The 11,933-nt window shown below is 51.7% G+C and overlaps 3 protein-coding genes across 3 annotated transcripts; 1 reads left to right on the forward strand and 2 right to left on the reverse strand.

Moving 5' to 3' along the window:
- Nucleotides 1–289: 289 nt before the first annotated feature.
- Nucleotides 290–868, forward strand: PSPN (persephin). The gene is made up of 2 exons (XM_045831861.1): nt 290–474; nt 561–868. The coding sequence occupies exons 1-2, from the start codon at nt 321–323 to the stop codon at nt 866–868; spliced, it is 462 nt and encodes a 153-aa protein (XP_045687817.1). The 5' UTR covers nt 290–320.
- Nucleotides 869–1,137: 269 nt separating this feature from the next.
- Nucleotides 1,138–2,887, reverse strand: ALKBH7 (alkB homolog 7). The gene is made up of 4 exons (XM_045831357.1): nt 2,609–2,887; nt 1,759–1,932; nt 1,546–1,670; nt 1,138–1,367 (listed from the first exon to the last, which is right to left on the reverse strand). The coding sequence occupies exons 1-4, from the start codon at nt 2,810–2,812 to the stop codon at nt 1,205–1,207; spliced, it is 666 nt and encodes a 221-aa protein (XP_045687313.1). The 5' UTR covers nt 2,813–2,887; the 3' UTR covers nt 1,138–1,204.
- Nucleotides 2,888–6,566: 3,679 nt separating this feature from the next.
- On the reverse strand, nt 6,567–11,549 carry LOC123813843 (caseinolytic mitochondrial matrix peptidase proteolytic subunit). Its single transcript, XM_045831255.1, has 6 exons — nt 11,319–11,549; nt 11,166–11,237; nt 10,597–10,693; nt 9,163–9,350; nt 8,307–8,412; nt 6,567–6,922 (listed from the first exon to the last, which is right to left on the reverse strand). The coding sequence occupies exons 1-6, from the start codon at nt 11,502–11,504 to the stop codon at nt 6,750–6,752; spliced, it is 822 nt and encodes a 273-aa protein (XP_045687211.1). The 5' UTR covers nt 11,505–11,549; the 3' UTR covers nt 6,567–6,749.
- Between the last annotated feature and the right edge of the window lie 384 nt (nt 11,550–11,933).

The raw sequence follows: 11,933 nt of genomic DNA on the forward strand, positions 1-11,933 counted from the left end.
GGGCAGGGACCCTGGTTTCTCACCCTGGGCTGGGCCCTGGCTGCCGCCACAACTCTCGTAAATCAGGGGATGGAGGGAATGTCGGAAATGGGTCTGTGGAATGTCTGGATGTGGGGGTGAGCCCTTAACTCCTAGAAGGACAGAATGAGGGGCAGAGGGAGCCAGCCTGCCTAGGTCTGAGGATATGGGAGACAGGCTGGTTGGGAACACGGGGCCCTTGTGCCCATGCAGCGGCCGGCAGTGAAGAGGTTATTTTCCAGCCCAGATGAGGATAAATTGAGGGCGCAGGGCATCCCCACCCTCAGGACCTGCTCATCACAATGGCCACAGGAAGAGTCCTGCTCGGCTCTCTGCTGTTCCTGTTCCTGCAGCTGGGCCTTGGCAGGGACCTGGGTGCTCCAGAGGCTCTGATGGTAGAGGGAGAGCTCTTGTCTGAACCAGCAACAGACATGGGAACCTGGAGGCCACAGCTGGGTAAGGACCCGCAGGACCCTGTGTGATTCCCCAACTCCTTCCTGGCCAACCCTTGCCCCCTGTCAGCTGCCCCTTGTCCCCTCCAGGTGCCCGCCTGCGCAGAGCCCCAGCTGGCCCTTGCCAGCTGTGGAGCTTGGCCCTGCCGGTAGCAGATCTGGGCCTAGGCTATGCTTCAGAGGAGATGATCATCTTCCGCTACTGTGCTGGCAGCTGTCCCCGAGGCGCCCACACTCAGCACAGCCTGACGCTGGCCCACCTAAGGAGTCAGGGCAGAGCACGTGGTGGCCCTTGTTGCCGGCCCACCCGCTACGCTGATGTGGCCTTCCTGGATGACCACCACCACTGGCAGTGGCTACCCCAGCTCTCAGCGGCTGCCTGTGGTTGCGGTGGCTAAGAGTGCCTGGCCTGGGGCCCTGTAGCCACACCAGGAGTCCCGACTTATTTACTGGAGACTTGGATGCTGAGAAGATGAGAAAGTGGAGGTGGCACCCCAGGACTACCAGCAAGGAACACAATAAAGGAAATTGCCCCTGAGGCCTTGTGATTTTGTGTTCAGTGATGTGCACACTGACCTTGCCACCTTAGCTCCCAGTTGGTGGGCAGGTGCGTCCTGGGCTTTCCTTATAGACCCCAGCTCCAGCAAACAGCCAGTGCAAGGAAGGCTGCCTTGTCCATTCTCTAGCTTTATTCACAAACATGTCTCTGAGAAGCTAGGAGAAGGGCCTGGGGGTCAGCAGGCTGGGGAAGGCTTCCCGGGCTCTCCTGGCTCCATCCCCTTGGGGAGGGAGCGGCAGATGACAGAGATGCGTCGGCCCCGCGGAACCCGACGTTCCCCAAAAAAGGACTCTTCATCCCGAAGGATCTCATGGGAGAAGTCATAACGGGCCGAGTCTCTGCAAGAGAAAACAAGCAGTGGCTGGCTGGGATAAGGGGAACCCTGTTCTAGGCTGAGTGTTGCTATGTAGGGGATGATAGTGTTTGCTGTGAGGACTGAATGAGAGATGGTGCTGGAAGGGCTGGCTAGTTTCTGACCAGTGACTAGTGGGGTGGGGGCTCCTTGGCTGGCAGTACCTAAGGATGTATAGGGAGCCTGGCTCCAGCAAGAGTTCTAGCCACTCCCCTGGCTCCTGGGTGTGCACCAGCCGCATGACACTGGGAGACAACAGGGACAGGCCAGCGATAGTGGCTCCGCAGAACTGAAAAAGGGCACATGGTGATGGGTCAGGCTTTGGCCCATCTGGCCCATCCCCAGCTGGGAGCTCCCAGATGCTGGCTTCTGCCCACCTTGACGCTGTCCACGTGTGGCTTGATGTAGCCCCGAGGTTCCAGGTCTAGCACGTGCACCGAAGACAGCAGGGTCTGGCCAGGGCCAAAGGCAGCTGCCTGCACACGCTGCAGGATGGCCCGGCTTGCCTCTGACCAGCGCGACTTTTCTGTCTCTCGGAAGCCATAGATAGCCTGCATAGAGCTGAGGTCAAGCCTGGAAACTCCGTTGGGGGCGGGGAACAGAACCCGAGAATCGGAGGGACAGAGCGAGGAGCAAGGGTCTGGTTTTCCCTGCATGACTCTTGATCTCGCCCTCAACTCACGAACTTTGTCGTAACTAAACCATAATCCTGGGTCTCAAATCCTGACCCCTGCCCCATCCAGTTTAGCCTGTCTTTTGTACCCAGCCTCGGGCTCCCATTCAGCACCAATTCCCATCCCCAATACCGGCCCCGTCCCAATATTCAATTTTGTGTCAGTCTCCGCCCCCAACCGGTGACCGTCCCTCATCTCCTTCCACCTCTTTCCCTAACCTTGGTCCTGCATCCTAAACACCCCTCAGTTCCAGCTCCCGCCTCCAGGCAAGTATGGCCCTGCTCTTCGTCTTCTAAATGCTTTCTCTGCCCCCAATGACCCCAAGCTTCAAGACTCTGTCCTTATTCCCAAGGTCCTGTCCCCAGACGTAGCCCCGCCCCACCCAGTTCCCCACTTCCCCGCACCAGTCCCCACTGTAGCCCCGCCCCGATAGCTGGCGTCCTAGGTACCGCCCTCATCTTATCACCGCCCCATTCCAGAGCTCCACTCGTATCCGGCTCCCAACGTCCATCCCTCTGCCTCCGGCGTGGCTCCGCCCCCCACGCGGCCTCACCGCATCCCAATGGTCTAATTCGTAGCGGCGGCGGCGCAGCTCTGGCTCAACTTCGCGGCACAGCGTCTCTTCCTCGGCCGCACTCAGGAAACCGGGCCGCACCACAGCCGCGTCCCGCAGGCGTTTCAGCACGGCTGGGCCCGAGCCCCGCACCCAGCTAGGCCCGGACAGTGTTCTCAGTGCCAGCCACCCACTCCCGGTCATAGCCTCGGAGCCCGGGAGTGGAACCAGTCAGGGTCAGGGTGACGACCCCCCCAGAGCCTTTATGTGCGGCTGCGCCGAGGCACTCCAGCGATTGGTTTCCTTGCCGTTCCGCCTTCCTGCTCAGGGATTCGGGTTGGGCTCTCCTTCTCTAGCTATTGACTCCTCCCAAGGCCTGCCGCTTCTCCCGCGCTAAGGGCCCTGTCCATCCGTACCTGAAACTATTGGCTGTGCTGCAAGTCCGTTTTCAGGGGTAAAGGCAGGAGTAGAAGAATATGGGTCAAGGCCAACGTTATGGAGTCGGCGGGGACTAGAAGTTGAGGGTAGAGAACCGAGGAAGGGGTCGGGAGTGACGTCAGGTCACAAATATGGAACCAAGTTTGCAATTGGGGGTTGCCGCCAAAGGTCAAAGCCAGGCATCCCCCATTTACCCTTCTCTATGGGATTATTCCCACTCGCATAAAAACAGGCTGGTTTTCACCTTATAAACAAAATAAAAACAAACTTCATGATAGAATTGGTATATCGCCATTTTGCAGCTTTTATTGGAATATATATAGTGGATCTAGACAAGGATTTTCATCGGCTCCTAACTTCGTGAAAAGAGGGACAGCTGGACTTTGTGTCTCCTAATGGAAATTGAGTACACACCCCCAGCTAAGAGATCATTTGTCAAAAAGTGGACCCTGAATCCAATTAGATTTCTCTAGATTTATACATCAAGTTACAGGAAATACCTAGGATAGATGTCACCACCTTTCCTGACCCAGTCATCAAAATCCAAACTGCAAGTCCACAAGACAAGCAACGCTGTTTCTCCAACAAATGAATCTCAAGAAAAAAGAAAAGGAAGAGTTTGAGAGAGATTAAGGGGAAACCTGCAGTTACAAGAGCCTTAGATACCCACTCGTTGCAAAAAGCTAGAAAAACAGACTGGGTTGGGTTATTTGTATTGTAATTTTTTGTAAGTATTGAAATTTGGACATTGGTTGGATATTTGTAAGTATTGTAAAATTTTTAGGTTTGAAAGTGGTATTGTGGTTGTCTTTTTAGGGATTCCCTCTCCTTTTACAGATATATTACTGAAATATTACTGAAATATTTACAGATGTAATGAAAACTGGGATTTGCTTCAATGTAATCCAGAGAAGTGGGGGTCAGGGAGGGACAAACCACATTTATCCCTGAATTGGTAATTGTCGAATTGGTGTTAAGGAGCATGAGGCCTCATTATCCTGTATTTCCTACTTTTGTTTATATTTAAAATTGTCCAGAATGAAAAGTTCAGCCAGATATAACCAATGAAAACAGCCAAATTAAAAAGCCCTCTGGGCTCTGGCTGGAGTGGCTGAGTTGATGGGTGTCGTCCCACAAACCAAAAGGTCCCAGGTTCAATTCCTGGTCAGGTTTTGGGTTCGGTCCTGACAGGCACGTGCAGGAGGCAACCTATTGATGTTTCTCTCACATCGATGTTTTGCTTCCTCCCTTCCTTCTCTCTGGAATCAATAAAAAGGTGGGGGACAGGAAGTCCTCTGGCTTTTAAAAAACATGACATTCACCCCGATTCTCTGTCTAGCCCCAGGCCCATGTTCTCTGCTCTCCTTTATAGCTGATTTTCTTAAAAGACTTGTCTAGCTCCAGTATCTTCCAGCCTGTTTTCTCTGGGTCCCCACAGCACCAAAAGTGCTTATTTGAGACCACTTATTGACTTCCACTGTGCCAAATCCAATTGCCAGTTCTCAGCCTGGCCACTAATTCAGTGACAAGCTGATGTCTCCTACATTTTTATTTCCAACCCTGACCCCAGATTGACCCACCCCCTGGGATGTCTGAGGTTCACCCAACATTGAACATCCAAAATCAGCTTCTGATCGCGGCCCCCAAACTGGATCCTCCCAACAGCCTTCCTGCCTTAGTTAACAACTCTCCAAATTTATATTTGCTTTGGGCCATCCCTTATAGCTTATGAAGATTACTTTATCAAATCTCATGTCCTACTTGTCAGACCTGACATTGTTTATTTATTTTTAAAAATTATTTAATTTTTTAAATATATTTTTAAAGGTTTTATTTTTTAGAGAGAGGGGAAAGGAGAAAGAGAGGGAGGGAAACATCAATGTGTAGTTGCCTCTCACATGGCCCCCACTCGGGACCTGGCCCACATCCCAGGCATGTGCCCTGACTAGGAATTGAACCCGTGACCCTTTGGTTCAAAGCCCATACTCAATCCACTGAGTCACATCAGCCAGGGCAGCCTTGTCTTTAAAGCCTGGCTGGGCCCTGATTGGTGTGGCTTAGTAGGTTGAGCATTGTCCCACAAACCAAAGGGTCACTGGTTCGATTCCCTATTGGGGCACATGCCTGGGTTGTGGGCCCAGGCAACCAATCCATCACATTGATGTTTCTATCTCTTTCTCCCTCTCTTCCTCTCTTTAAAAATGAATAAATATGGCAACCACCATGTACTTTCAGGCAACTAAGTTAGGAGCTGCCCTTTTGACCTAGACCCTGGAATTAAAGAACCATGGAGCAGACCCATAGCCAGCCCTGTCACCTCAGCAGAAATAAACCTTTGTTAATGTGGAAAAAAAAGGAATAAATAAAATCTTAAAAATCTAAAAAAAGGAAAGTTAACTTTAAAAAAACAACAAAAAGCCTGGCTGGAATCTGACCTCACCAGCCGGTTGGGCCTTCATGTTCACCTGGGCTATTCCAACAGTCTCTTAACAGCTCCAGGTTTCTGAGCTTGCTGCACTCCACCTGCCTCTCCGTGGGGGCCATAGGCATCCTTTTCCTCCCTCTTCTCAAAACCCTGTGGTTCACCTCCCTCCTTGCTAAGACCTGCCAGGCCTTTTGAGATCTGTACTCCTTTCTGCTCTGTCTTCTCCACTCTAGCCTTATGGTTCCTCTCAGGTGCTAGGCAGCCCTGTCTCAGCGCCATTGCACTCACTATGCCCTCTGCCTGGAGGGCTGTGTCCCAAGATAGCAACATGGCTCCCTCCCTCACCTCCTTCCAGTTTTTCCTCAAGTGTCACCTTAGCAAGGCCTTTGCTGGCTACCCCATCTAAAACTGACACACACTCTGCATACTACTTTCCTGATTTCAAACTCTGCCCCCACAAGAATAAGCTCTTTGAGGCCCTGACCAGGTAGCTTAGTCGTTTGGAGTGTTGTCCTGATATGCTGGGGTTGTGGGTTCAAACCCAGCTGGGGCACATGCAAAAATCAACTGATGAATGCATGAATGGGTAGAACATGAAATCAATGTTTTTCTCTCTTCCTCTCTCTGTTCTGCTGTCTAAAATCAGTAGTTTAAAAAAAAAGCACTACTTAAAAAAAGAGTTCTCTGAGCCATGGCTTCTATGTCTCAGTGGATTGAGACACTGGCTTGAGAACTGAAATGTCACTGGTTCGATTCCAGTCGGGGCATGTGACTGAGTTGCAGGCCAGGTTCCCAGTTGGAGGTGTTTGAGGGGTGACCAAATCCATGTTTCTTTCTCACATTGATGTTTCTCTCCCTCTCTTTCTCTTTCCCTCTCTCTAAAAAACAAATTTTTTTAAGGACGGTGATTTTTTTTGTTTGTTTTCTTCATGATGTGTCATGGCCTCTAGAGCTGTGCCTGGAATCGTGTATATGCTCAGTTGAGGTTGTTGAAATTGAGAAGCTGAAGATCAGAGCCCTGGGGTCAGGGCCAAAGCAGAAGGACGTATATATGCATGTGTGCTGGTGGAGCAGGGAAGGAAGGAGCCACAGAAGGGCAGCAAAAACTACAAAGATTTAATTTAAAATCACAGTGTCTCAGCCAGGATACCCACCATTAGGGGCATCCCCAAGTTCAAAGGTCCTCAGGGGGCTCCTCCAGGCCCAGCAGCAAGGGTCCAGCAGGGCAGCAGCCACAGTTTCTGGCCCCTCAACTTTTCTCTGGAGGGTGAGGTCCACTCAGGTGCTCGCTGGGGCAGGTTCTGCTGCTGTCGCTGCTGCCACGGGCTCCTTCTGCACTAGTTCAGGCTCATCCTCACCGTCCTGAGGTGGGTGCACCAGGACCTTATCTAAGATGCCAAACTCCTGGGCTTCCATGGGGCTCATGTAGCGGTCTCTCTCCATGGCTGACTCTTGGGGGCGGGCATGGGGTGGGGTTGGGAAGTGGGAGGCAAGACATGTGATTAAAAGCAGAGACCTAGGGCTATGTTTGGGTCCTTTGTTGCCACGTTTCCCCTGTGTGACCTTGGCCTTCTTTGCTTTGTGCCTGTTTCCCCATTGCTAAAGTATCTATTTCAATTCTTATTTTTTTACTTGTTACTAATGGGTAATTATCTGGGAAAGGGCATGAATAAGTAGATAATGTGATGAATTTCAGACTGAACATACCCACGTGGCCAGCACCCACATCAAAAAATGGGGCATGGCCAGGTCCCTGGAAACCCTGCCTGGGCCCACTTCCTGTCATCAAGTCCTGCCCAGGAGTAACCACTATCCCAACAGAGGCCTAACAGCTAGGCCTGTTTTGTTCTTTAAATATGTGGAATCACAATGTTCACTCTTTTTTTCCACCCAGCACTAGGTTTTTGATATTCATCCAGGCTGCCGTGTCACTGTAGGCCATTCTCTCACTGCTGTAAGGTATTCCACCATGTGAATGAACCATCACCAATGCACGCATTCTACTGCTCTGGGCATCAGGGTATTTCTCTGTTTGGGGCTGATACAAAGAGGACTGCCGTCAGCAATCCTAGCTGCATCTTTGGTGGACACAGCACTCAGTTCTCTTGATTATATGCTGAGCTGAGGTGGGGGGCGGGTATCCCCAGGATCTTTTCACACATTTAGCCTTAGCCAGTAGTGCCAAACAGCTGGATGTACGGAGCTGTGGTCAGAGCTTCAGTGGCTATACCATTTTCACTCTGGGCTGCTGTGGATGAGTGTTCCACTTGTCCCACATTCTTGTCAGCATTTGGTGATGTCAATATTTTATATTTTAGCCATTTCAGTGGATTGAAATGGTATCATGTTGTGGCCATAATTTCCCTCATAACTCATGATGTCATGATTAAACAGCATCACTAAAGATGGTGAGCATCTTTTCTTATGTTTCTTGGCCCCTTGGAATATTCTTTGTTAAAGACCTTTCGACCTATTTCAGTGAAGTTTTTTGAGGATTCTATAAATTGTTTTTTTTAAAGTGCTCAGAACAGGGCACTGTTAAAGTTCTCAATGAGGGTGATCCTATTCCCCAGGGAACAGAGGGCAATGTCTGGAGACAGTTTTGGTTGTCATAATTGGAGGGTGTTTCTGGCATCAAGTGGGTGGCAGCCAGGATGTGCAGCTCAATACCCTACAGGGCACAGGACGGCCCCCACCAGAGAATGATTGACCCCGAGTGTCAACAGTGCCCAGTTTGAGAGGCCCTCGCCCAGTGCAAGGCCCTCGCCCTGACACATCTGTGTTGGTTCAAATAAAGGGGAGCAGCAGGGGGTCTGCCGGGGGTAGGGCACTCACCAATCACCTGCAAGCTTTGTTTGGTGTGTTTGGCATAGATGCTGTAGAGCTGCTTTTTGAGTTTCATGATCTCCTCTGCCTGAATGGCGATGTCTGTGGCTTGGCCCTGGGGGACGTCCCAAGAAGAGAAGGTTGGAACCAGTGTCAACCACTCATGGGGAGGCTGGAGTTGGGGACTTGGGAGCCTCCTTTGAACTTCGGACTGCCAGTGTTCAGGCAGGTGGGACAGGGCTTTGCGAGTCCCTCCACATCCTGCTTCATTCTCACCAACAGCAGGAAGGCTTCCTGGATTAAATATATTTTCTTATTTTCTGTATCTTGTCCTCATTGACCCAGAAGAATGGTCCCTCCCACAGTTAGCTAATTCCTAGAGATAGCAAATAGCTCACCTAAACGCACACCTTTCATGTGCAAACCAGACAGTCCACAGCCCATACTCCCACCACCTCCTATGGGGATTCTGAGCCACTATCCCGCTGCCCCAATCACCCCAGAGCTCGTTGCAGTTATTCAAACTAGCCAATCTTAAGCCTGTTTATTTTACCTTGCTCCCAGTTTTTCCCACAGAAACTACAATAAAGGCTCTTGCCATGTTTTCCTCCTGCTCCCTCTGCTGCCTGACCAACCCTGGTACTTCCCTGTTTGGCCCTGTCATGTCCTGGCACACCCCTTCTTCTTAGAAACTGTTAACAAACTTTCAGTAGCAGTCGTCCTCTGTTGACCTCACTCTACCTGAATAATGATAAACCCTACATTTTAAAACACTGACAACCCCAAAGAGGAGTTTCGTCTAGTCAGTCCTTCTGTCCAGACCCATCACCCATCCCTGAAGCAATTCACAGGGCGTGGAACTCACCCGGGCGCCCCCAGAGGGCTGGTGGATCATGATGCGTGAGTTGGGCAGTGAGTGGCGCATGCCTGGGGTGCCCGCAGCGAGAAGCAGGGAGCCCATGCTGGCGGCCTGGCCCACGCACCACGTGCAGATGGGGTTCAGGATGTACTGCATCGTGTCGTAAATGGCCAGGCCCGAGGTCACCATGCCGCCTATGGGTGGGGGTGCGAGTTAGGGGCTGTGCCAGCTCCTCCTGCCATCCTTTCCCTGTTGCAGCCCCTGGTCCTAAGGAGGACTGATGTGGGTGCAGCCCTTTAAAGCAGGGTCTGCAAATACCTCGGGTCAGGGGGCCAGGAGGTGACAGAAACAGGTGACACAGGCCAGGTGGGAGCAACATGAGAGTGCTTGCTCCACAGTGAGCTGGCTGTTGCCACATGTGAATGTGGGCCCAGGGCAACCAGACCTGCCAAAATTTCCAGAGATACTGGAAAGCGGGAGAGGTGGTGGCTGAGGGTGAAGCCCTGGAGGCAGCCTGCCCGGGTAGGACCCAGGCTGAGCAATCTATCCTGTGTGGCCCGGGCAAGTTACCCAGCCTCTCGGAGCCACAGTGTCTCCTAGACTGTGGTAACTAGGATCATGTGAGGTTGCCATTGGACCAAATAAGTTAACTACATATAAACTGCTCAGAAAAGTACTTGGCACAGTAAGCACTCAATCAAGATTAGCTTTTTTTGTGTGTGGGGGGGAGAAGGGGGTGGTGGTGGTGGAATCTACCAATTTTAAAATGTTGACAACTAGGTCAGGTTGACAAAATGTTATGTGTGAGAAAGACAAATAACCATATGATTTCATTTATATGTAGAATCTAAAGAACAAAATAAACAAGCAAAACTGAAAGACTCAGATACAAAGAACAGACGGATGGTTGCCAGAGGAGGGGGAGATTGGGGGACTGAGTGAGAAAGGTGAAGGGATTAAGATATGCAAATCAGCAGTCACGAAATAGTCACAGGAATGTACAGTACAGTATAGGGAACACACTTAATGCGACTGTAATAATTATGTGTGATGTCAGGGATACTAGTGTAACATAATTGTAATAATTATGTGTGTTATCAGGGGGATCACTTCCTACATTACATAAATGTTTAACCACTATGCTGTACACCTGAAACAAACATAAAATAATATTGCATGTCAGCTGTAACTGAAAAAGAAAAAATTGTTATGTCTGTGATCAAAGAAGAAAGTTCAGCTGAGGATTTGTGAACCTAGACTCAAAAGTAAGGTACAGCTTTGGGAGGTTTCAAGACACTTTTGGGATTCTGAAGGAAACTTTGATCCTTTCTTTCTCCAGAGAGAGAACATCCTGATGGGGTGGGGGTGGGAGCCTGGGTCCCCTGAGTCACCCAGTGTATCCACAGATTGCCCTTTGCACTTAGGTAGGTTCCGGCTCACCAGGGCTGTTGATGTACATGTGGATGGGCTTCTTGTTGCTCTCGGACTGCAGGAACAGCAGCTGAGCGATAACCAGGCTGGCCACGCTGTCATCGATCTGCAAGTGGGAAGGATGGGGTTGTCCCCAAATTGGGGGTGGGGTGGGAGAAAGTGCTAAGAGAGGTGGGTCCTGGAGTGGCTGAGGATGAGTCAAGAATAATTCAGGATTCAAGAAGGGATCTGGGGGAGTGGACGGGACAAAGGAAGTTTGGGGCGCAGGAAAGGGGGAGAGAGTGGGTCAGGAGGATTGAGGGATTGGAGTCCAAGAATGGGGACAGGATCATAGCTGTAGGAGAGAGTCAGTCACGGAGAAGAGGGTTTGAAGAAGAGGTCAGGAGGGAATTGTGGGGGGCGGGTATTGGAGGCCAGTGGGGAGTCAGAAGGCTTATGTGCAAGGAAGGGGTTGTCAGGTTGTGCGGAACCCAGGGAGGAAAGTCAAGTGGGAAAGGTGAGGGGGCCAAGAGGGTTCGAGGAGAAGGGGCGCTTAGTGTCCTGGCAGGTACAGGGGAGGCAGCGCGCGGGGTGCTCACCGGGCCCATGACACACACGATACGCTCCCGCAGCAGCCGCGAGTAGATGTCATAGGCGCGCTCGCCGCGACCCTAGAGGAGAAAGAGGTTTGGGTCTGGGCCGGCCGTGCCCCCAGCCGGAGCCCTAGGCCGTGTTTTCCGCGGTCGCTATACCGTCTGCTCCACCACGATGGGAATGAGCGGGATAGCCCGGGCCGCCGTCACGTGCAAGCTCCGCTGCAGGGCCAGGCCAGTCTCCGGCGTCCACTGTGTGCGGATGCGAGCGGCGAGGCGAGGCCCCAACGCGAGGCACCTGCCTGACGCTAAAAGGGTCCCTCGCACCAATATTCCGTGCCACATCCCGCCGCAGACCCGTCCCGGCCTCCGTCCGAAGGCAGAACTACAACTCCCGGCGTCCTTTGCGCCCACAGCGCTCTCTCACTACACCGCCCACTTTCGGGAAGCCGGGAGGGCACTTTTCAGGGGCTGGGCGGAGCCATGGAACGAAGTGAAGTTCAGGAGAGGCTGGGGAGGTTGCAAAACCTGTAGTTCGAGTCCCTTTCCCAAACTATTTTGTCATTATTTTCTGCTGTTCATTACTTATTTTAAAAATCGACATTCGACTACCAGTGCGAACGTTAGTGGGGCGGATCCGGATCTCGGGGGGTGGGGGGGGAATCAACACTGTGCTCATTTGGCCCTGGCCTTGGCGACCTTCTAGTCTGGTGGGGCTGCTTTTTACTGAGATCTTGGCATTCATCTATGGTCAAGTGTGGGATAGAGGGAGCG

This window comes from Phyllostomus hastatus, unplaced genomic scaffold (genome assembly GCF_019186645.2).
Source record: "Phyllostomus hastatus isolate PE091 unplaced genomic scaffold, TTU_PhHast_1.1 phas_contig_159, whole genome shotgun sequence".
Classification (NCBI taxonomy): Eukaryota; Metazoa; Chordata; class Mammalia; order Chiroptera; family Phyllostomidae; genus Phyllostomus; species Phyllostomus hastatus.